Genomic DNA, 25,370 nt, shown 5'->3' with positions numbered 1-25,370 from the left:
ATGTCACAAGATATTGTTGTTTTTGCTGCAACAAATAAAAATGGCTACCCTCCTGAAAGTTAATATATACATGGGCATTTTTTTGATGTAGGTTTGCAAAATAACATGTAAACTCATAGCAATAGCACTTACATTTATATACTGCTTTATAGCCAGAGCTCTCTAAGCGGTTTACAATGATTTAGCATATTGCCCCCAACATTCTGGGTACTCATTTTACCGACCTCGGAAGGATGGAAGGCTGAGTCAACCTTGAGCCCCTGGTCAGGATCGAACTTGCAACCTTCTGGTTACAGGGCGGCAGTTTTACCACTGCGCTACCAGGGGCTCATTCTTAGAGGCTGTTCTCAGACACAGCCTAACTCAGGCTAGGGAAGCCCAGTCTGGGTTAGGCTGTGCATGACAATTGCTAAGATCAGGCCCAATCCCAGCAGGGCGGCACCACTTAACCCAGGTTTTTGTCAAGGTTAAGGGAGTGAACACTCCCTTAACCTGAGCTCCCTGCTCATGTGTAAGTTTGGGCTGCTTCTAGGCCAGCTGCTTCTAGGCTAAGGCACCTAGAGTGCTCATCTGCTGGAGGAATCCTGCAATGCACTGTGCTCAGGACATGGTGCATTGTGGGATATCCAGAGGCTGGGACTCTGAAAATGGATTGTGTGGGAGCACAGACGCTCCCATCAACAATTTGCCAATTGTTTGGGGGGGAAGGTGAGTGAAGCAAAGACATTTCTCCCCCCCCCGTCCGCCCCCCCCCCGATGCCCAATCATGGGAACGACCTCACAATTATCCTGTTTAATTTCTCCTTTGAGCTAGTTCTGATGGAGAGATTCATCTTTTGAATCCATAGAAGAAAACTTGCTTTTTCAGAAACACTCAGTAAGACTGCTTTAAATGCTGTCTTTTGTTTAAAAATAAAATGAGGCCAGTGCAACATTAGCTGCAGAATCTGATTGATCTTAGCAGTGAGTGGGCTTGATGAACCTTTAATTATTTGCTTGGCAGAATCCCAGCTAAACCTGTCATCTTTGTCATTTCTCCCTGGGTACCTGGTGGCTTTTGTAAAATGCTGCAACACCTTTCAGGATGCAACTCACCACCCCCCGCCCCGGCCACCTTCCCAACCTATCAGACTCAACTGTTTCTCATAACTGTTACCAAATTCCCTTGTAAGATGAATCACTCCATTCTAAAATTGCTGTAGCAACCTTAGTGTATTTCTGTGTTGGAGCCTAATCAAAGCTCTGGCTTTGACGACTGACAAATATGGTCTGGCCTTGTCATTGACAAATTGAAGAATATGTTCTTGACTAAACTCTACCATCCCACAAAGATGTTTTTAACAAGAAAATAACAAGGAGTTGAGCACATTGAGTCTTGTGAGTTTATGGCAGCTACAAGGCCAGAACACCAGCTGACAAATATAAATGCTTCTGAAGTCAGCGTTAGTTCTAATAATTAACTTTCAAACATCTCTGATCACTATTTATCATCTGCTTTAGCTAGCTTCTGTCCCAATGCAAGATCTTAAGGCTCAGAGCCAAAGTGCAATTTTACATCTCATATTTACACTTAGTTTTAAAAAATCAAAAAAATCGTGGTGACTTCCTAGTGAGGAAATCTATCTTTACATCACTCGGCATTTCTAGTGGATATGCCAGAATTTCCCTAGTGACCACAGGGAAGAGAACAGGGACAGGTTCATATTTGTGCAGTTGCATTCTCTGGCCCAGTTCAGAGGTAACAGGAAACCAGAGGTTCCTTCACATCCGGTTTCCTAACCAAAATGTCCAAATTCGGGGAAATTGAGGGGGGGGGTCCCAAAGCGACCCATGGTTTCCCTCGCCAAACTCCACTCTGAACCTTCGGTCAGAGTGGAGTTTTGCCACTGCAAACTCCATTTCTGCATAGCCAGCATTGCATCTGAATGCTAGCACTGCAGTTTGGGCCCCATAGAAACAGAGCTGAGGGAGGAAGCTCCTACCTCACTCCTATTGGCTGTGCAAGCTGTCCTTCAGGAAAGAAGGAAGCATGTACAGCCAATTCCCCTGCCTCTCTGCAGTCTCACTGACTGCAGAGAGGCAACTCTCCCAATGTCTGAATGCGGACAGGACAGTGCGGGGAGAGGGGCATGGAACCACAAGTCCATTGGACCTGCGGTTCCAAGTTACGTCTGAACCAGGCCAATTTCTCACTTGGAGCTCCATAAATGGGGATTCTGCTAAAAACAGCAATAATAAAACCCTGCTCAAATATAAGTACCATTTACAAAACAAATTAAAAGGAACATGATGATAAAAATAACTATAGGCCTGTTCAGTTGAACATTAGCCTTCAACCCCTTTTATACATGATAAGGCTTGACATGCCCACCCCTTCGGAGCACATCTGAGAATGCATCGGCACATCCTTACCACATGTAAAAAGGGTGACAGGCTAAGAATCATCTGAACGGGCCCAAGATATTTTCAAAAACTAATATGGATTTTCAGGAGCAGAAAAATCAGTACTTGCTCATGTCTCCTCAGAAAGCCTCGCCAGATTCCCCTTTACAAGCATAGCCCCTCGGACTGTCAGACCATATCGAACTGGTTTGCAACAGACCAGTCTAGGTCCGGTTCGATTGCGGACCAAACTGCCTATCCTGGAGGCCAGTTCAGTTCACAATCATCGAACCGGCCCAGTTTGTTGCGGATCAGTTTGTTGCAGACTGGATCATGCACACCTTTAATTCATACCTGGAGACAATGAGTCCTTTCTCATGACCAGTGAGAAAAGGCAATAGGGTTAGAGAGGAGGAAGTCCTGAAGAGCTTATCTCCCTGCAGACGAGCAGTTTCCTTTCCTTGGGCGGGTGGATGAACACCAGCTACTGTTGGTCACTCCATGGGTCGGTGTGCCGGGACGTGTACCCCACCCCCTGGAACTCTGATAATGTACCACGGGAGTGTCTGGTGCATGAGTGAGGATCCCCCTCTCCCCAAGAGCACCGCAGGCTGCTAGCCATGGCTGCTTGCAACCGTGGCTGACAGACAATAGAAAAAATGAGGTTAAGTAAGCGCTCATTCCCTTGACCTTGTTTTAGAGGGAGGCTCCATAGGAGGGTTTGCCACTGCGACTGGGTCCGATCCTGGTGGTACACACGCATGTGCAAAACCAGGCTGGGCTTCCTTAGCCTGGTTTTGCATGCATGTGTGAATAGCTTCTATGTCAGTTTATTCGGAAGGCACATGCATAATAAGATTAAAGTTTCCATGTTCTTTTTCTTGGAAAACAGATTTAGGAATCTTGCCTTAATAAAAGCTGAAATAGTTATCATTTCAGTAGGGCGTTCTTTAAAAAGAAAGAAAGTAAGAACACTATTTTTTAATATAATTGAGGTACTACTCTTGAGTGGCAAGAACATTCTCCATCTCCTGTCAGCTTTATCATGACTTCTTGAAAACACCTTGGAAACTATACGTATTTTATTTAGTGGTACCTTCAGTTTTGTTCCTTTCATGTTCTAGGAAGACAAGCAATGTTCTAAAAGAAGTATACTCCCTATGTTTTAAAGGTCTGATTGTCAGCAATCTGGCCACCCAGTAGGGAAGTCTAGGATGATAGTTCACCAAAAGACCAAACTGGGTTGCAGAAGCAAAACATAGCTCAGAAATATTTCTCTCTCTCTGGCTCAGGCTGGGAGTTGTCAACACCAGGGATTACATACGTTGCCTTCCAGTGGCTAACTGCAAGCTGTAGACGTGCTTTATAGTCCAAGCTGATAACTCTCAGCTGGCAGGGATTCAAGGCTTATCAGCCCTCTGCAAGAGGCACTTACTTCTCCTGATGGTTTCCAGCTGTGCCTGCCACCTTGTGACATGCCTCTGCTGTGGAGTCAGTGGGGGTTGCCTGCACAGATCATCCTCCGGTTCATCCATTGCTGTCTCTGCTGCCTCAGACTGCTGTGCCTGCTCTGAAACATCAGCCGGACCTGCCTCAGCCACCTCTTGGGAACCGACAGCCGGGCTCTGCCCCTCAGGCACCCCTGCATCGGCTGAAGGGCTGTCAGCTTTCCCTTCCTCCTCGTTATCTGAGAGCGAGGGCGTGATACTGATCTACAATATCTGATCAAATGCTTTATTATCTTCTTTGCCATTTCTAATGAGCACTGTGCATAATTCTACTGGGATCTGACCACTCTGCCTGGCAATCATTGTCAGCCCAGAACACTCAGCATAACAAGGGTTAGCTGTCCGTTGGGTTGGAAGGAAATTATGCCCTTAATTTTTTTTTTGCCGTAAGTTCCATACACTGTTTATTTGGTAGTCTATCACCAAAGAATGAGTCACAGAATAAAGAAAAAGTTAAAGAAGTCAATTAAAATGAATAAATACATAAATACGCACATGCATATTCACACACACATACAAACATGTAATGCTACAGTAATAAAATAAAAGACTTACAGAGTATGTTCAGGGTTAGACAGGAACTGGTCTATTGCAGAACAGCAGGAGGAACTTGGAGATAGTGCAACAGCCACTTTTAGTGCGGGAGGGAAGGACAGACACAGTGAAGGGGTAAGGGAAGAAAGGAAAGAAAAACACAGAGATGGTTAATAAGAAACTCATCTCCAAATTATGCGCCATTTAAATGTACAACTGAATATGCCTAAATAATGTGAATGGTCCATGTAGCACTACTTGACTCCAAATGCATCAACCAACCTTTAGAAAAGAAGCATTAACAATGATGATGACTATTACCTGCCACGTGGTTTATTATTGTTAAAACCTTACATCATTTATCAAAGATGCATTATTTCTTCTCCTGTCAGGGATCTCATTAGACTGTCATTTAAACCATCTCTGATCACCTTCTAAGGTGCTTAGATTTTATTTTTGAATGATACAGTAGGATTATTTAAGATTTGTAAGAGTCTCCTGCAGAATTAAGTAATGATGGACAAAATCCATGTTCCACAGTGGCCCTATTCACACATTATGTTTTACAGTATGCCCATTCAGGTTTAAATACACAGGTACATGCTTTTCTGTGAATGGATGTACATGTATTCCTTTTAGATATACCCCTCTCAAATGAAGGCATAAATAGGGAGTGTACTGCTGTATGTATGTTCAGCATACCATGCAAAGAACTGTACATGAGTACAGACCTGTATGCTTGCACACTGTACATAGGGTGTGCATTGAACATAATGAGAGAATATAGCTATTATTTCTGCAGAAGTAAAAGCCCCAGTCCATACTAGATGTGAAGACATGAAGGTTCTTTGATGACTAACAAGAACTATTGCATTTTCTTTGCATTTCCTCATTGCACCAGCAGCCTAGATTTACACTGCCATTTCTGTTCAAAAGCATAATCACCATATTCACCAGTAAATCTGAACTACAACATTTCTGGCCTAATCAACAACTGAAAAGGTTTAATTCCACAAATTCTTACTTGTGGCCAAGCTCTACAAGAGCCACCCCAGCCTAAACGCATCAACTGTTGGGAAAAAATGTTTTGAGTAACGTAAACAAGAGGTGGATTTTGCAGGAAAGACTTGTAAGCAGAAACTATATTCTGGCCTTTCTTTGCTCCTGTATCTTTCCTGAAACATATATGTGGATATATTTCATCCCAGTAAGGTGTTTTGCATAAGAATGCCTCTATGGAGGAAAGATATATCATAATCAGCCCTCAATCTAATGTATTCCTCCTCCTCCTCTCCGCCACCACATAAAATGGGAAATGTCACCTTCAGAGCCATTGAGCCTATTTCTAGCATACTCTGCAGATATAATAAATTTGCATCTGATCATGCACATGCCACCATAGTTAGTTAGCAGTTCAAAGTTCTGTAAGATCATATGCATGAAGCATTTCCAGATCTACCGGGCAGCCCATGCTTTCATGGAGCTCAAACTAGGCACCAGAGCAGCTATGCCTGAGTGACAAAGAAGTGTCTTGGCATCATCTTAGACTCTCAAAGTGAACCAGAGATTATTAGGTTCCTTGAAACCATTAAATTGTTTTAAGATTTTAATTATAAAGAATAATGAGGTATTTTGTAAACAGCCTGGTAGAAATCATAAATGCTCCTCTGAGGGAAGGCAGGATGCCTCCTTGTCTTAAGGAGGCAATCATTAGACCTCTTCTAAAGAACCATGCATTAGATCCCTCAGAGCTGAGCAATTATAGGCCTGTTTCCTACCTCCTATGGCTGGGCAAGGTAATTGACAGGGTGGTGGCCTCTCAGCTCCAGGCGGTCTTGGAGGAAACTGATTATCTAGACCCATTTCAAACTGGCTTTTGGGTGGGCTATGGGGTGGAGACTGCCTTGGTAATCCTGATGAATGCTATCAATTGGGAATTGACAGAGGAAGTGTGACTCTAATGGTCCTTTTGGATCTCTTGGCGGCTTTCAATACTATCGACCATAGTATCCTTCTGGAACGTCTGAGGGTGTTGGGGGTGGGAGGCACTGTTCTACAGTGGTTTTGCTCCTACCCCTCGGATAGATTCCAGATGGTGTCAATTGGAGACTGTTGCTCTTCAAAATCTGAGCTTAAGTATGGTGTTCCTCAAGGCTCCATACTTTCTCCAATGTTTTTTAACATCTACATGAAACCTCTGGGAGAGATCATCAGGGGATTTGGAGCTGGGTGTTACCAATATGCTGATGACACCCTGATCAACTTCTCCATGTCAACTTCTTCAGGAGTTGGCATATCCTCCCTAAATGCCTGCCTGGAAGCAGTAATGGGCTGGATGAGCGAGAATAAACTGAAGCTGAATCCAGATAAGATGGAGGTACTTATTGTGCGGGGTCAGAACTCTAGAGATAATTTTGATCTGCCTGTTCTAGATGGGGGTCACACTTCCCCAAAAGGAACAAGTTCGCAGTCTGGGAGTACTTCTGGATTCACACCTCTCTCTGGTTTCTCAGGTTGAGTCGGTGGCCAGGGGTGCTTTCTATCAGCTCCAGCTGATACGCCAGCTGTACCCATTTCTCAAGATCAATGACCTCAAAACTGTGGTACATCTGTTGGTAACCTCCAGACTTGACTTTTGTAATGCACTCTATGTGAGGCTACCTTTGTACATAGTCCGGAAACTTCAGTTGGTTCAGAACGCAGCAGCCAGGTTGGTCTCTGGGTCATCTCGGAGAGACCATGTTACTCCTTTACTGATGGAGTTACACTGGCTGCCAATAGGTTTCTGGACAAAATACAAAGTGCTAGTTACAACTTACAAAGCCCTAAACGGCTTAGGCCCTGGGTATCTAAGAGAGTGTCTTCTTCGTTATGAGCCCCACTGCCCATTGAGGTCATCTGAGGAGGTCCGTCTCCAGTTGCCGCTGACCCGTTTGGTGGCTACACAGGGACGGGCCTTCTCGGTCGCTGCCCTAAGATTGTGGAATCTCAGCTTCCTGCTGAGATACGATCCTCCCCATCTCTGGCAATATTCAAAAAACAGCTGAAAACCCATCTTTTCATCCAAGCTTTCTCAGCTTCCTAAATTTGTGGGGTTTTAATATTTGGTCTATTTTAAAATTCAAAACCCGATTTTGGGGGTTTTAATCACTGTAATTGTTTAATCGTTGTTTTAAAATGTTTTAAAATTGTTAATTGTTATATTGTTTTTTAATTTGTTTTAGCTCTTTACTGTTTTAGTGGTTTGTTTTAATTGTAAACCACCCTGAGCCATTCTGGAAATTTTTTTTTAGAAAAACACATCCCTAAAAGCTTAATGCATCATTGGAGCAGATTTCAGGGAAGATGTGAGCTCTTCATAAATTGTGAACTTCATGATAAAGTAGATATATTCATGAAGCTGGTTAGGGTCACTGCCCAGAGCCTTTGGATAGGATAGGATAGAAATGAAATGAATAAATAAATACCAATGCTTTGACACAATTATGATGCTTTATTCTTTTTTAACATATGTGTACATAGTGCTATCTATCTATATAATTCTCTAAGGTGTACCCGTGGCTAATCCTGTGTGTGGCAGCTCTTGCAAGAGTTTATGAGCAGAAGCACCATGGTGATTGGGCAACGGAGATTCCATATACAGATAGGGAGGAGTAGCCTGTGAGAGCAGAAGCACCATGGTGACTGGGCAGTGGCGATTCCATATGCAGATAGGAAAGAAGAGCCTATGGCACCATGGTGATTGGGCAGTGGGGATTCCATATGCAGATAGGGAGGAGGAGCTTGTGATGGTTAAGGACAGTTTGAATGCAACTGTTACTGGTCGGAAGATGTTCTTGATTGTAGAGGAGAGAAATCTATCTATCTATCTATAAAAGGATAGTGGGCAGGGGTCTGCGAAGAGAGGGGTCGTGACAGAGGCAAGAGACTCTTCAGGAGAAGGAGGCTGCCACTGTGTGAACTAGTTGAGGAAACAAGATGGACAACATCTGTTAACTCAGAAAGGGAGGGTGGGAGAGAGAGAGAGGGAGAGAGAAAGGAGGGAGGGAGGGGTCAAAAGGGGAAGAGCGAGTGGAGGAGAGAGAAAGAGAGAAAAAGAAGGGAGGGGAAGAGAGAAAGAAGGAAGGGCGCAGGACAGGCCCAAGCCTGTCAGCGGCCTGAGGGGAATGAGTGGCCATGGCGGCACCTAGTGCCAGCAAGGAAGGGCCCAGTCAACCACTGGCGCTGTTTGGGGCTACTGAAGCCATTGGTGGAGGAGGCAGGCAGGCAAGGAATGAGCCCGGGCCTGTCAGTAGCCTGAGGGGAACGAGTGGCCATGGCAGTGGTGACAGTGAGGAAGGGCCCAGTCTGCTGCTCCTGTAGGAAGGAGCAGGAGCAGGGCTCAGGTGGAGAGGTCTCTGGGGATAGGAGGCTGCAGCTTGGCCAATAGGTGCCAGCAATGCTGCAGCCGTGAACAAGAGGGGTGAGGGGGATGAAGTAAAGGGATGGAGGAGTGACCAAGAGGGGTGAGGGGGATGGAAGCAATGGGATGGAGGAGGAGGAGCAGGAGTGTGGCTCAGGTGAGGGTGGAGAGATCTCTGAGGTGAGGGGGGCTGTGGCAGGGGGTGAGGGGAGCAATCAAGTACTAGCGCGCAGATGCTCTGTGCAGGTTAAATTAGTATTTTTATATTGCTGCAAAGCTTTTACCTGATCTGAATCTTAGTGAACTGATAGATAATAAATGTTATAGCCATCACTATAAAAGAAATAATGATTTGATCCTTCCACGCATGGGCATAGTTTTAACATGTGAAGGGACTGCCATAGGGCATAATAAATCTTCCCTCCCTCTGCTAGGGCACATGTGCAGGGATTATTTACAAGTCATAGCAAGGAAAAGGAGGTCTGTGCTTGCCTCCCATATTCACATGCTGCCTTCCCTTATCAGTCAAGTTATGTGAGTTCCAAATAAATAAATGTTTTTAAAAATCACTTTCCTCTTATGATATGATAAGGACCTGCCAAGAACTTGGTGGAAAGGCCAGGAGGAAATTCTTATGAATTCTCATAATGTCTGGGTTTTCTGTCTTTAATGGCTTTTGGTTTCAATGTTATTTAAATGTTATGTTTGGTGTTTTAATTTTACCATTTTATCACTGGAAAAAATATATGAAACTGACCTACAAACCACAGAGTTGTCTATGCAACCCCAATTTGAAGACAACTTACTTAGAAAAAGTCAAATGGTAGATGGTAGGCAGTTACGCAAATAGAAGACCTTTCTGAATTTAAGGCCATCTCCTCAAAAAATACAGGTTAAATTCAGCTGTATTTGTATTTACTCCAAAGCAAGAAAACTCTGAATTTAAGATGACTACCCAATTTCTAATATCAAAGAACTTAAAAAACACACCTAATATTGGATTCAGGTAATTATGGTAATAGCTGGAAAACAAACAACAAAGGCAGTCAGAAATAGACAAAGATATTTACTATTGAAAAGTGAGTTTTGCAACCATGTTATTCTTTGTGCCAAGTGAAAAGCCAGGGTCTTCTTCAGGGTCTGTGAGTAATCTAGTAATTGACAGCAAACCACTACAAGTGGCCATCATTATCTGCCGGGGTTCCTTTCTGGCCTACAACCACAGATAACAAAACCATGGATAATAAAACCCTGAGTAAATGGGAATTGGGGGGTAGGTTACTTAAGGTTAAAAATGGGTGAAAAAAGCAGGGAGGAGGCAGAAATATGAGAAAGTACTACACCATGTTCTCCAGGTCTCCAGCTGTCCAGCAATTCCACCCCCAAACCCCAATTCTGATTTTTCGTGAAAAACGTGGGGATATTTTTTTAATAAGAGCCACAAAATGGCTCTCTGCTGCAAAATGGTGGCCAGAAATGACATTGAAAATCATTTCCAGACACCCAGGAACTTCAGATAAGTGAATTTTGCCCTTTTAAAAAACCACGGATAACAAGGTTGGGTCTATATTGGCCATCTACACATATGTGAAAGTGCAGGCGCCAGGACCATGGACAGAAGGCCACTATAATCGGTGTTTCCTTAAGGGCTCTTAATAAAGGGCTCATCAAGCTAATGTTTATCTAAAACCCATTGTGGAAAGTACCACACTCTGTCAGGTACCTTCAGATTTGAAGAAGTCCTTGCAAGGAGTTTGCTCCATGGAAATAAAGCATGTGTGTACAAGAAGTGCTACAAAAAAGGGCAATTTGAATTTGACCAAAGAGGAAACTGTAAGGAGTTTTACAGTCACGAGGGGGAGGTTGCTAAGAGGTATCTGGCTGGCAGAAACAGCTTTGAAGATTTTGAGATGCTAGACTGAGGTTGCTTTGGGACTATGTGTTTGTGAATGCTTGCTTGCTACCAAATATGTAAATCTGTAAATAAACCACTGAGTACAAGAGTGTTAAAACTCCAGTTTGTCTCATCTAAAAGGAAACTGACCTTGTAAAAAAGCTGCCCTGTAATTTCCCACCACTCAAGGAAGTGGTTAGAGAACCACAGAAAAAGGAGAGGGTGGCCTTAAGTTTTCCTAGATGGCGGACTTTACTGTGGGATTAAGTGGGGTAAAATAGAGTGAGTTATGAGGGCATATATTATCCACAAACAAGTGCAATGAAGGTAATTCGGAGTAACCTGGATTCAGATTGGTGTTACTTTAATATGTTTTCTCTAGGTTCCTTGCAATTTCCCCCCATGCACTGTTCATACCGCTTGCTTCCTGTTCTTTCTCTGGCCCCTTTCTGGTCAATGACCTTTCTGGCCTTTCTAAAGGAGCAGGACACTGCTCCTCTTCTTTCCTTCTTCCTACCTGCACACGTGTGGCATGTGTCTTTTCTTCTTTTTAAAAAAAGTTTTCAATTGGGCCCATTAAAAATCACTTTCCTTTCTAAAATTAACTTTAAAAAAAGAAAAAAAGATTTTTGCTCCAATTTTTGCGAGACCAGTTGCTTGTCAGACCAACTACACTGTCATTTCTCTTTCCCCTTAGTAAGGCCTACCATAAAAACTCTAATGGCAGCAGGTGGCATTCTTCTGCTGAGTTTTGTCTATGGACAGATTTATCTGGGTTTCCTTTCCTCCACCTGCTTCAGCTTTGAGGAAGCCCTCCTCCTTGATTGAGAAAGTCCACCTTCTCCTGACTTCCTGTATAGGGGTCGCTTTGAAACAACTCACAAGACTAAGACTCCTTTTTATTGGAGTAGACAAGCCTTGTTTTGAGGTTATGTGCCAAGCCTATCCAAGAGACATTTCTTGAAGTCCAGCCTCCCCCCAGCAGGCACCCCTGGGACAATGTGGTTCTGGTTACAATGTGGGGCTCCCACCAGACCACCAGCGAACTTGTGCAAGGCTAGTGGGAAAGTATGTAGAAATTAAATTTTGTGCTCAGTCACTGAAAAGAGATATAAACTGAAGAAAATTGCTCCCCCTTCAGGCAGTCAGCCTTGCTCAAGATCACCAAGTAAACATATTTTTCAAAAGAAATTAAAAAGAAAAGCGAGGCTTTAAGAAAAGGCGTTCTATCAGTATGGCTCCTCCATACATCTCAGAAGAAACGCTGATATATATTCAAGTATCCAAAAAAGGCTTAATTATCTTTTGCTTAAATATCCCAGTGGGGGCACTGGACAGTCTTTGGTGAGGGTTCTAGCTGCCTCTTCCCCCACTCTTCCAGGGCCTATAAAGATGTAGGTAAATAACTGATGTGAGGCCCCATACCGGCCCCGAGGGTATCAGTCTGGGACAGAGGGTAAGTGATCCCTCATTTACTTGTTTTCATACACAATGATGTATCCTCCTTTCTCCATACAAAACAATAGTGCATTACTGGCTGTAACTGTACCTGCTTTGTGGGGATACCTGCAGCCACAGGTAATGACCATTTTGGGGTTCACGAAGTACCATAAGAGGCAGCAGCATTTATTTATCAAGAAAACAACTGAACTAATACTTGTTTGTGGGTGGAGGTCATTTGTGCAAGACACTGGCCATAACAGCATTATGTGGGAGTTTCCAATTGGCCCATGCTGCTACAGCCATATAAAAAGGCAATGGCAGTCTTGCACAAGAGCACAAGTGTGTAAATACTTAAAGTTGTATGAGCACTTCAGGAGCACCACTTACACTGAAAACAATATAAACCGTGTTCCCAACTTGCCCGTGCACAACTTTAAGCAGTGAGCAAGACCATTGGTGCTTCCTTAGTAAAATGGGCCAATCAGAAATGGTTATGTAACCCTGCAGAACATGAGGTTAAAAAATTGTTAACACTATATGCATCAACTTCCCCGAATAACTGAACTATCTTAGACATCACACCAGCTCAGCCCATCAATGTCAGAGGCTTCAGTGGCACACGTGCAAAACAATATATACAGTCGCAAAATAATTGTAAGAAAAGAGTCAAATCAGTACATTCTAATTTCTGCATATTATGACATTTCCATGTATCATACATTACTAACAAGCAAGTACTACAATGTGACTAAAGATGCATGCTTTAACTCAAGGCAAAAAAAAGTGCATAGAAAACACATTAAAAAGATCACCCAAGATTAAATATTTCTCAATTTCCCCCAAACTGCACTACTTTGAATACAAAGTTTAGTGTAAGAATAGATTGCATATAGAACATTTGTGTAACACTGAACATCTTGTAGACTGAATGTAAATGCTGTTGGGAAATGTTATAAAATTTTGTTCAGTTATAAAAAGATGATCCGCAATCATCTGCACAGACTCCAGTGCAAAAATGCTTTCAAAGCTCCAGACAAAAGATTGGCAGGGGCAGTTAGAAGGAAGAATAAGGTAGAGAAATATGGATCAGAGTCCTGTAAAATTCTTGATAATATGTTCAGATTAAGGAATATCTGATGGTGCAAGGGTCGGGGGTGGAGAAACATATTTTTTTGTGGTTTATGGAAATGCTGCGGATTAAGAGAGCTTTGAATTCTCCTGACAATGTACCTCATATGCTGCCCAGTTACATGAAACTGCCTTATAAATAGTAGAGGGTAGAGAGAGAAATGCCTCATAAATCTCATTCTATCTTCCACAGTTCTGGAGACTTATGGAGTGTCTCTTTCCCTTCTTTGAAGTCAGAGGCAACAACGAAGTACTAAATATATGAGGATAAAAAAAGGAAGGAAATAGGCACAGGAGAAATGGCAAATGTAGTCAGAAATTTGGTCAGTTTGCTCACAGTTCTTTCTAAGAATTTCGTTATCAGTAAAAGATAACTAAGGTAGATCATGTGAGAAGTCTCACAACAGATATAATAAAATAACAACAACTTTATTTATCAGCTGCCCCATAACAAATTGTTCTCTGGATGATTCACAACAGAGGATTAAAACGTACAATAAAAACACATAACACATAAAATCATAACAGACAAAAATAGGTGAAAAGGAAATACAAACTACAATACAAAGCAGCTTAAAAGCTCATTTTAAAATTAGTTTAAAAACCAGATCAAATCTGAAAATATAGCTGTATTGCTAACCTGTAGCCAGTGACAAGTTCTTTGCAAGAGAAAATGATACTTTTTATAATTCCTTCTACAGAAGTCAAACCTGTTTCTTGGTCTGATACAGCATACAAATAATGCCAGGATTTTTGCCCAGTTTCTCTCTTGTTCCTTCTCCAGTTGTCATTTCCCTTTCTTTGGTAAATTGCATTAAAAGTTCCTGTAACTGTTTTCCATTGAATACTGTTAGATATGTGTTTAAAAAGGAAAAACAACAAAAGTATCAAAGCTTAAGTGAACATATATAGGTTGATACTAAGCAAAATTATTCAAAGTAGTCCCATTAAAATTAAAATGACTAGTTAAGCATTGTCCAACTTGTCCTTTTAATTCCAGTGGAATTACTTTGAGAAATTTTCCTTAGTATGTCAGCTGTATTGCCTATTATAGTTTCTTCTTCAAGTGATTGATTCACTTGCGCTGAGAATCACAAGGTGGGACCACACTGCCACTGTAACCGAATCCACTAGTTTGCTTTAATGGGGTACTAGCTGGTCCAGGCACAGAGCATCTCTTCCTCTAGTTGTTCTCAGCCCACCTCCCTCACTCTCGGCCCCTCATTCTCAGCCCTCCTTCCTCCTCTTCTCTCTCCCCACCCCCAATGTTTTTTCTCTCTGGCCGGGTCACCTGGCCAGCCACTTTTTCTGACTGGCTGCTGTTTTCTCTCTCTCCCCACTCCTGCTGCTTTCTTGCCCCCACCGCCACTTTCTCTTCCCCCCTGCCACTGCCACTTTCTCTCCCCCCTACCTGCCCTTTCACTGGCCTCTCTATTGGCCTTATGTTCCCAATGCCATCACTCTCCTCTCCCATGACCCTCACTTGCGAACTCTCTTGAGAACTAACACACATGGCACCGGGTATGTCTAAGAGATTCTGTGAAAAAAATATTTATTTATTTGATTTATATACCACCCTTCCAAAAACGGCTGTTTTGCATATCATTATTACAGAACTGACACAGAACCTTCAGGTGGTCAGTAGCAAACGACTTCTTTTCCAGAAACTTAATATATTGCTAAACAAAACTCCAACAAGTAGCATGCAGAAGGTACATGCACCTGAAATAGGAGAACTCCTAGGATTATCACCTCCCCAATGTACCATTTTTTGTGCAGTGGAGCAGGCTGAAGGCTTTTCTGCAGCTACATTCCTCAGACTAGTTTTGCTAGTCTGAGTGCAGTTCTGAAACTTTGCAACATGGTCACTTTGAGTCAGGGAAAAGCCAGTAGTGGAGAGTGCCAAATGGTTGACATCTGTGAAATCACCATGCTCATATCCCCTGCTCCCAGTTTCCCCAGAGTAATTTCCAACATTTTCCAACGGGTTTCAGGAGTTGGATTTGGAAGGCGAAATATGGATTTATAAATAAAGTAGGGTACACTTGACTTCAGCAGCCACCTTAAGTGGTGCAGCGGGGAAGTGCTTGACTAAGAAGCAGAAGGTTGCCAGTTTGAATCCCCCCTGGTACTATATTGGGCAGCAGCAATATAGGAAGATGCTGAAAGGCATCATCTCATACTGCGCAGGAGGAGGCAATGGTAAAGCCCTCCTGTATTCTAACAAAAAGAAAACCATAGGAGTCGAAATCGAATCGACGGCACACTTTACACTTGACTTCAAGTGGACTGTCCACTGATGCATGGCTTGAGCGGCAAGACTTGCGATTCACCCAGAGTTCTACTTTCTGGAAGATGCTTCCTTAATACAATCTGCGAAGCTGAGTTTACAAGGTGGGTGAAGAACTTGTCACTCCTAAAATACTATGTCTGCCATCACCCCAAGTACTGTATCCACTTGGCACAAAATGCCCTCCATTTGTACTGGATTCAGTATGAAGCAACAGAAAATAACGTACTCATTGCAAATGCATCAACTTAATGGAAATTATAAATTGACAAATTGGTTTCTTGAGGCTGTGCATTTACTATAACCTTTTTTCTTTTTGGTGGGATGGTGCAAATCAAAACAAAACAAAACAGCACTTTATCAAGAATCTGTCAAAATTTCTTTTCTGAAATTGAAAACACATCTTGCAAGGGGGGGGGGAGAGTTGGTAGCACAGTATTTGAAAGCACTTTTGCAAGAGCCCCTGACAGTGACGAATGAAAATGGATGAGCCATTTATGTAAAATTAGGAAACTGTCTCTTTGTGAAAGCAGCTGCTGAAAACTATTGCCAGCTTTTTTTGGACATGTATATTGTCAAAAGCATCTCTGTATTCAAAAAGGCTCAGAAGCAGAAAAGGTTACAGTCTTGTCAACACAGGCATATGCCAACAGAGATTTAGCAACAAAGTTTGAAAGAAGCACAAGAGTTATGTTTTGTGGGAGAGGAAGAGTGAATTTTCCCCAAAGGGGTTCCCCCAGTTAAACAAGTTATGAATTACAATCCCGCCCCCTGCAAAAGTTTACTTTCAGTAAATGGTCCAGTCATCCTGAGAACAGATCTTGACCTCAAAATCATATAAGCACCTTTGGCTGCCAGTCTCAACTTTTTTGCTAGCATAGGAACATAGGAAGCTGCCATATACTGAGTCAGACCATTGGTCTATCTAGCTCAGTATTGTCTTCACAGACTGGCAGCGGCTTCTCCAAGGTTGCAGGCAGGAATCTCTCTCAGCCCTATCTTTCTAAGGACTCATTAATGTGACTGACCAGGTCTGTAGCAGCCATTCCTTTTAAGTCAGCTGACACAGGCTCAAATAGCTTTGTAAATGATCCATCGAGCTTGCTATTCAGCTACCTAATGTTGCCCAAATGGCCATTTAAAAAAGAAAAACAGTTCCAGGACAGAATGATTTTGAGTAGAGCAGCAGTGGAGTAAATGCTTATACCTGTCCCCATTCTTTCTTTGCTCTGACTTTCAGCCCCCAAGATGATTTTCCCTATGGGGTTCAAAATCTGGACAGTGATTTAGAGAAGTGGAATAGCAAGCAGGGAAAGCATTAAGCTGTCTCTCTCCTTTTCACTTATCTGATCATAATTGCCCTCTCCCCACTTTTTTCTGCCCTTAATGGCACTGGGGCATTGTTGAATATATATGCATAACTCTGTTAGCCCCTAGGCAGGGCACAAAGGGGACTGGCATAAAATATCACTTCCATAGATTGTTTACCTATAAACCATCTATATTTGTTTATAGATTCTGGAGAAGTCCAGTTGCGGTAGCCACCAGTTCATCTGGGGGTGACTCAGGACCAGGCCTTCTCTGTGGCTGCCCCAGGGCTTTGGAATCTGCTTCCTGCTGAACTAAGAGCATCTCCTTCTCTGTTTGTTTTCAGGAAGACCCTCAAGACTTTCCTGTTCTCACAAGCCTTTAATTAGAATTTTAATAATTTTAATAATTTGTTTTATTTTGTTTTTATCGTGTTTTATGTATTTTAACCTGTGATTTTATTGTTGGGGATTGAACACTGCCTAGAGATTTACATATCAGGCAGTATAAAAATATGATAAATAAATAATTACCTATAAACAGTATATACATATTTTTCATATTCATATTTGTACCAGAACAATACCTGCAATTTATTTGCCTGCAATTTATTTACTTAACAGGTTTTTAATCCCATCCTCCGACCATATAGATCAGCTTGCAAACCTGAACAAAGTTGTTTTCATGTCTGTGGGTGCATGAATTTCCACAAGTAGATCTTCTACTGTACAACAAACCAACAGTCACATAACAGGTTCCAGCTGTCTCACTGCAGTGCAGTACAGAAGCTTTAAAATGTGCTGTGACATTTCAGAGATTATTGTTGCACAAATCCGATGAGATTTTCAGTGTCTATCCATCTCCTGCAGAAGGTAAAGGTAAAGTATACTGTCAAGTCGGTGTCGACACCTGGCAACCACAGAGCCCTGTGGTTGTCTTTGGTAGAATACAGGAGGGGTTTACCATTGCCATCTCCTGTGCAGTATGAGATGATGCCTTTCAACATCTTCCTATATCGCTGCTGCCTGATATAGGTGTTTCCCAAAGTCTGGGAAACATACCAGCAGGGATTTGAACCAGCAACCTCTGGCTTGTTAGTCAAGTCATTTCCCCACTGTGCCATTAGGTGGCTCCTGCAGAAGGTAGTTCCTATAAATTGGATATAGGGAAGCCCCCAAACAGATTCCTTCCGACATGGAATTTTATAGGAACTACCTGCAGAAGGTAATTCCTATAAAATTCCATGTCATAAGGAATCCGTTTGGAAGCTTGCCTATATCCGACTCCACACTCCCCATTCCATCAGCTCATAATGTTCCCTGCCCATCTGCTTAGTAAATAAGGACAATAGCAGAACCAGCACAAGTGGAAAGTGTTTGTACCATGTCACATTCTTCACGAAACTCCTTCCAAATATCTGATTTGGAAGTGAAATCCTAAACTACAAGTGGAAGAAATTCCCATTCAGTCTCTCACAAAGGTACCACAATATTTATTGGCTTCTTGATGCTACACACGAGCATGTCGGAATTGGAACATACTGTAACTCCCTGTAACTCCAAGGATCCAGAATTGCCTTCAGCACCTAGTTATATCTTCCACTACTGGGTCAACCCATGAAGTGCTGCACCATGAATTAGAGGGTAGGGTTTCTTTCTGAAATGTAAAGGCCTCTTTCAGATGAAGGCCCAATGAAGAAGGGAGCAGGGGAAGAGCAATTCTTGAGCTTGTTCCTCAGACATCAGCTGTCCCATCAACTCCTGATTTGTTAACAGGACAACAACCACATTAAAATGGAAAGAACTGAGACATTCCCCCAAATAACACCGAGCACTCACTCTTGCCTTGCTCCACTTCTGACAGCAGCTGCACACTCTGCTCTACAGGCCAGCCTCAGATCTGCAATTGCAAAGTGCCTCCTTTATGATCCTCTGGATCTTGAAAAGGAAACACTTAACATCACTCCAATTATTCTGCAGCTGTGGAATAACTTACACTCCATTTCATATTACAGCACCAGACAAATTATCTTCCAGCACAGATTTATCTACTGCCAGAAGGTCCGACTGCTTTCCATTTACCATTCATTATTGACATTAGAAAAACCAACTAGGAAACAGAAGTTTGAATGAGTGTTGCTTCCTTCTCCTCTGCACTAAGCCAAATAAAGCCGTCTTTGGCCCTCAGATTCTATTCTGCATTGGAGATTTCAGAGCTTGAACCAAAAGGGTCAGTTATCATAGACGATGTGTGCTTGCACTTCTGAGGCAATATGTAGCTTCTGGATTGGCCAGCCAAGAGACTGGCCTCCTGGTTTTGCCTGATTAATAGAGCAATCCCTTTGGCATGCTGTACTTCAGAACTCACCACCTTAAGTGGCATAATGGGGAAATGCTTGACTAACAAGCAGAAGGTTGACGGTTCGAATCCCCACTGGTACTATATCGGGCAGCAACGATATAGGAAGATGCTAAAAGGCATCATAAGAACATAAGAAGAGGCCTGCTGGATCAGGCCCAAGGCCCATCTAGTCCAGCATCCTGTTTCACACAGTGGCCCACCAGATGCCGCTGGAAGCCACAGGCAAGAGTTGAGGGCATGCCATCTCTCCTGCTGTTACTCCCCTGCAACTGGTACTCAGTTGCAGGGGATCCTGCCTTTGAGGCATCCTGCCTTTGAGGCTGGAGGTGGCCTATAGCCCACCTCCCGCCCACAGTAGCCCACAGTATCATCATCTCATACTGCGTGGGAGATGGCAATGGTAAACCCCTTCTGTATTCTACCAAAGACAACCACAGGGCTCTGTGGTCGCAAGGAGTCGACACAGACTCGACAGCACACTTTACTTCACTTCAGAACTCAGCTTTCCCAAATCAAGTGACAATCAGCTTTCCCTCCCTCAGTGACAAGTTACCCAGACAGAGAAAAGGCAATAGATTTGAAAGCTTTGGGTCAACCAGTGACACATGAATGAGCCTCTGGTGTCACCTGACTCCCCAGACCAGGAAGATTATGAGCTGCTGTGTAAATGTGCCAGCTGGATTGCCTGTAGCCTCTTTCTCTGACCAGCAGCCCCAGCTGGGTAGGATGCCAGTCTCAGTCTGACATGCAACATTATCAGCTGAAGCACTAGGCACCTGGTATTACTGAAGAGACCATACGTACATGGCAATTAATCAATCTAATTGCCTGCTTGGGACTTTTTCCTCATTTGGTGGTGACTTCAGCCTAAGAGAGCTGACACGTTAGGAAAATAGATGGATCCAACACACTCTCGCATGTAAGGATCAGAGTTCATTATTTCTGATGCAGCATTTGTAATATCTAGTACTGATCAGGGCATCTAGGCTATGGCATCTTACGTAAACTGTTGAATGAAGAGCACCTTCATCTTTGGAATTAAGCAGCTTGAAGGTGAAATGAGACTGGATGTTGTGTCTGCTCATCACAAGGAGAACAGCAGGAACAGATGGGAAGGCTGGACAGTCTTTTACATTTCAGCATGAACAAATATTGATCTTGCAGGTTACACAGAGAGGTGGCTTCTTTGATGTTGGAAGCCAGCAAAATTGGACAAAGCAGAGGAGAGAACAAGGCTTGAACATCTGAGATCAAAGTTCCCTCCCAGCTTCTCTGGAATGTGATATGAAGCCCCTCAGCTGACAATGTTCTACCTGCTCTTGGAGGGGTGGCCATGTTAGTCTCTTGCAGCAAAAACATTGTCTTGTAGCACCTTTAATATTTTTCAGCATATGTTCTTTACAGTCCACTTTATCAGATCCATCAACCTGCACTTGATCCCCATTCTCCAGATGCTCCTTTCCAAAGATAACAGTAATGTTAATTACTAACCTAACATGTACAGATAAACCTCTGAGATATCCAATGTGAGCTCTGAGAATAAAGCAACAGGAATCTCTGCCACTCAAATGCCAATCTGGAGGAAGCAAGGATGGATTTTATGTCATTCAGTGGCTGTGCTGCTGGTGGCAAGGAACCATTCATACACAATCAGATTAGGTGCCGTGAGACAACAGATAATGCCTTGCTTTATCAGCAAAGCTCTCATGCTAATTAAAATTTCCATTCAACACAACTGACATTGAAGAAGAGCCATTACAATTATTGCCAGACTCAAAATAATGCAAATGTAATGCATGATAAGGAGGCAATGTTACTGCAGCCAGTTAAGTTCTCTGATCTGTCTCAGGCTCTCCTAGCTGATGCTGTACTTTATTGACTGGATGACTTGGGGGTGGGAAGGGCACTACAGAAGAACCACAGCCTTGCCTGCAGCATTCTGTGAGCCTGACAGCAAAGGGGAGGAGGCCAGCAGCTGCCAAATGTAGATGTAGGCAAGCCACTGGGAGCAGGCATAGCTGCCAGTGTTTTAGCTGTGAGGGAGGCCTTAATGGAACACCTGGGAAATTGCTGCCAATGGGCTTCAGCAACCCATAAGGAAATTACATTCCTATTACATGCCAATGCTCCCAGACTCAGAATGCAAAGTTAATTCATTATGCAAGCTGGCTGGGTAAAGCATACTGAAATAGGAAACAGTCATGCATACGAAATAGCAGAGAGATTAAATTTGCTGAAACAATATTTAAGTTACCTAAAACACATGCTCAACTCAGAGAGGCAATAACAGGAAATGGACAAAAGGAACACTCAAAAATAAACACTGGGCTCTTTGGGCAATCATAGCAGGAAGGCACAATGCCCCGCCCTACTCTATATAGAACAGGTTGACTAGGCTGCATTCCAGATATGTTCCCTGAACTTTTAATTAGCATGTGCATCAGGAGATAAGACATCCATGGCTTCACCTATCTCCTCCTTCTTCAGTCCTCTGCCCTCTCCTCAGCCTGCTGGGTGCCATGCCTATTTATACCCATTCCCTCATGATCATATCTTCCTACCTATGCACTTGCCCCACACTTGTTGATTACAGCAGGTAGGTGGGGAGGGGGGGGACAGGAGACAGAACCAGAAGGGAATGGGTGGGAGAAGCTGCGACTGCCTTGTCTCTCCACATATAGAGGGGTTTGTATGGTAAAGGGCAGGTCTCTGGCTGGTGACCTGACAACCCAGTTTAGAAATGCAATCTTTCCATCCAAAACTGACTTCTATCAGAATCTGCCAATCTAGTTGTACATACTGATGTTCAGGATTTTGTTAGGGAAACTTATTACTAATAACAACTCATTACAGATAATTAACTGATGTTAACTAAAGGCCTGGAGTTCAAATTCAGCTACACGAATCAGACTTGCTGATTCTGATAGAAGTCAGTTTTGGATGGAAAGATAGCATTTCTAATGCTTACCTGGCGATAAATTTATTTTGTTTTGTTTTGAATTGATAATTCAATAGCCAATTAGAAGAACCTCTCTCTGTGCAATTAGGAATAGGGACACAACAAGATGGAGACAGAAGTGGAAACAACTTAGAAGCTTCATACACTGAGAAACACTGCTTGGTATTTGAATATCTCACATGAGATAGTGAAATTCGAATTGTTTCCTTGGTGCAAGAAAAGGGGCAAGGGGAACATGAGGACCATGAAAGAAGCCTATGTTGCCTACAGTCACTGGTGGGCATTTACATTCTCTTTTCAAAGAGGGACAGAGCTAAATAAATTAAGAACCTACACAAATATATTAGGGCTGTTCACACGAGCATTTTGAGGCATACAGGAGCCCAGACTAGCTGCTACCCCATCAGCAACACACAAGCAGCACCTTGGCTGGGCTCTGCTAACCCAGCCAGCATGCAGTCACAGTTGGTGAGGGCTCCAGTGCTGCAATAGTCAGCTCCAAGTCCTGCCCCTCCATATGGGAAGGCCAGGGGTGGAGGAAGGCCAGCAGCAGCCCAGGTCCAGTCCCCTGCATATGATGTCAGATGCTAAACCCCACCCCTGCATATCTTTGCTTGCAAATAGGACCGCACAGTTCCCGTGTCGTTCCAGTTGGACCTTTTGCACCAACTATCCTAATGACCACTAGGGGCATTGGGGGTAGAGGTAGCTAGTGAGGGTCTCCTTTACCTGCCCCTGCTTTCCTCTACTCTATGACCCCTGCTTTGACTACTCAGGTACTTCCTGTGGAGAGTCAGGTCCCTTCCTTTCCTCTTAGAGTGTAGGTGGAATAATAATAATAATAATAATAATAATAATAATAATAATAATAATAATTCATATTCAATAATAACAACAGCAACAACACTGACAATAAAATTCAGCCATCCCAGGTCCTTGGGAAGGACTCGATGTCTGGATAAAACAAACCAGTCAATAACACCTGTCTGACTGTGTAAATAAATAATAATAATTCAATTTCTATACCGCCCTTCCAAAAACGGCTCAGGGCAGTTTACACATGTAGCTGATAGGGTAGGTCTCTTCTATCTAAAATGTACTTCAACAATAAATCTATTTAGTTTAGATTGTACAACAATCTCCATGCATGTTCTTCAAATAATTGCAACAACTAAACTCTGCACTCTACTCTGTAACTGGAGTGGGTAGCTTCCTTTTGGCACTTTGCTAAATAATTACAAACCCCAACACAAACATAGCTACCAGATATGTTCCCTTTTATTTGTTTTACAGTCCTCTTAACAGCAGGTAACAGTGGCCCTTTTCTGAACACAGGTAACTAGAACTATCACTGAAAGTTAATGACCAGTGGCTGCAGGTTGGAATGCTCATAAGAGACTGAATATTATGCACATTTCCGCAGCAGACCACCCAAATGCAAAACAAACTAATGTAAACATGGATTAATCATTTGAATGCTTGATGTGATTAATGCTAGCAAATAAACTAGCCAACTGCTAGTCTATGTACTAATACACAACTGGCCACCAACCAGGGAGGGAACTGGATGTATACATGAAAAATATGTTAATTTGGGACTTTAAAAAAATCTGCATGACTTTTTAGGCCAGTTGACATGGAGCAAGCAGGAACATGGGTAGGTTCTTGCTTGTTGCTGCTCACCAAGTAGTCCTGGAAGATTCACATAGTTCAATTAGCAATAATCGCGCCTTGGATTAACCTCATTGGCTACGATACTGCCACTGTGCATAGATTACCAGTAAGGGTAAAGATTCACATAGATTACCCGGTTCAGCACTGTGGAGAGGGGAGTGGGGAGCAGGAGCTTTAAGAGGAAAGCAGGTCCTTACCTGCTCGCCACTGCCCCATGAAGCTTCCTGCTGGGGTGCCACTTGTGCACAGCACCACCATGCACATGGTGCCCATGCATGTGTGGATGCCATGTGTGTGCTGGTGCCCCACACAGGTACTTGGGATGAGTGCCATCCCTGCAGGAAGCTGCATGGGGCATCAGAGAGCAGGTAAAGACATGCTTTCCTCTTTCCTAAAGCTCCCTCTCCCCTCCCCGTGGCGCTGAACCTGTGCTCAAACCTGAGTTTGTGCACACCCTTAATTACCAGTATATTGTATTTCATGCATATTCTCCAGGGAAAATGCTCTAAAAGTGTCAAATGTGACACTTAAAAACTTGTAGTTAGATTGGAAAGTAGATTGAGTGTGATTATTACAGCAGTCCAAAATAATTAAGCTTTCCGTAATTTATCCACATACTAATGTGCTACAGTTTTGAAAGGATCATTTCAAGGTGAGAATAAATACTATAGTTTTACTGAAGTTGGAAAAAAAAAACCTTCTACTGTAACAAAAACTATAATATGGAGAAGAACAAGAAGAGTTTAGCAACAGATTAAGGGGTGGTGGTGGAGACTCAACACAATAAAAATAGCTGCTGTTCCAGACAAACTCAAAGCATTTAAGTTCTCCTGTGATTTTTTTTTTACCTCTGTAATTGTGACAACTTGTCATTGTACACAACAAATGATTAAAGTGAAACAGTTCATGTATTTTAGACTTTGAAGGGATTCAGCTTTAGTGCAATTACAAGATATAACCACTCTGCCAAGGTATCTTACTTTAATTTTGAGACATCACAAATCACCTCCCACTATTTCCTCCACTTCTAGATGCAGCCCTCTGCAGATGTACCTAGCCCTGTGAATTTTCCTTATATAATAGCCGGATTTTAAACAGCAACACAAACTATTTGGGTTAACGCTCCAATCTAATGGTCCGTTCTGCAACTTCAAGGCTTGTTGATGCTATAGAAGGAGAATGCAGTATGCAGTTCATGCCACCTATTGACCCAATGGCCATCCTGGTTTGCTTAGCTGCTGTTCATACTGAATCAGATATGTAACAGGTTTGACAGCACCTACAGGATGCCTAGTCTTCAAGCGTAAAACAAGAGGGCTTGGGAGACTGAGATAGCACTTGCTAAAGAGAATGTTTCTAAAAATACTGGGGGGAAGGAAAAACAGCAGGGAAGTTGAAAAAGAAAGGTGGAGCCCATCGCTGGGGGGGCTAGACAGTTTCTCCACTAGCCTTTTGTGTCCATCCACCCATCTGTCTCTTTTGTGTTT

General features: G+C 42.9%; 1 protein-coding gene and 1 pseudogene across 11 annotated transcripts in view; both read right to left on the bottom strand.

Moving 5' to 3' along the window:
* Positions 1-25,370, bottom strand: part of HTR4 (5-hydroxytryptamine receptor 4) — a 367,266-nt gene that overhangs the window by 51,927 nt on the left and 289,969 nt on the right. The window contains exon 6 of one of the 11 annotated variants that reach the window (XM_053299680.1): positions 4,446-4,521. The exons of 9 other annotated variants lie outside the window; for them this stretch is intronic. In XM_053299680.1, the coding sequence (XP_053155655.1) occupies positions 4,461-4,521 (61 nt within the window). In that variant the 3' untranslated portion in view covers positions 4,446-4,460. Of the gene's footprint in view, positions 1-4,445; positions 4,522-17,535; positions 17,753-25,370 lie in introns of those variants that run through there. One more of the 11 variants, XM_053299682.1, reaches the window with a different exon arrangement.
* Positions 23,913-23,984, bottom strand: LOC128348369 (uncharacterized; annotated as a pseudogene).

This window comes from Hemicordylus capensis, chromosome 2, assembly GCF_027244095.1.
Source record: "Hemicordylus capensis ecotype Gifberg chromosome 2, rHemCap1.1.pri, whole genome shotgun sequence".
Lineage (NCBI taxonomy): Eukaryota > Metazoa > Chordata > Lepidosauria > Squamata > Cordylidae > Hemicordylus > Hemicordylus capensis.
The sequence above is the reverse complement of the archived record's forward strand: the minus strand, read 5'-3'. Positions and strand labels throughout refer to the sequence as shown.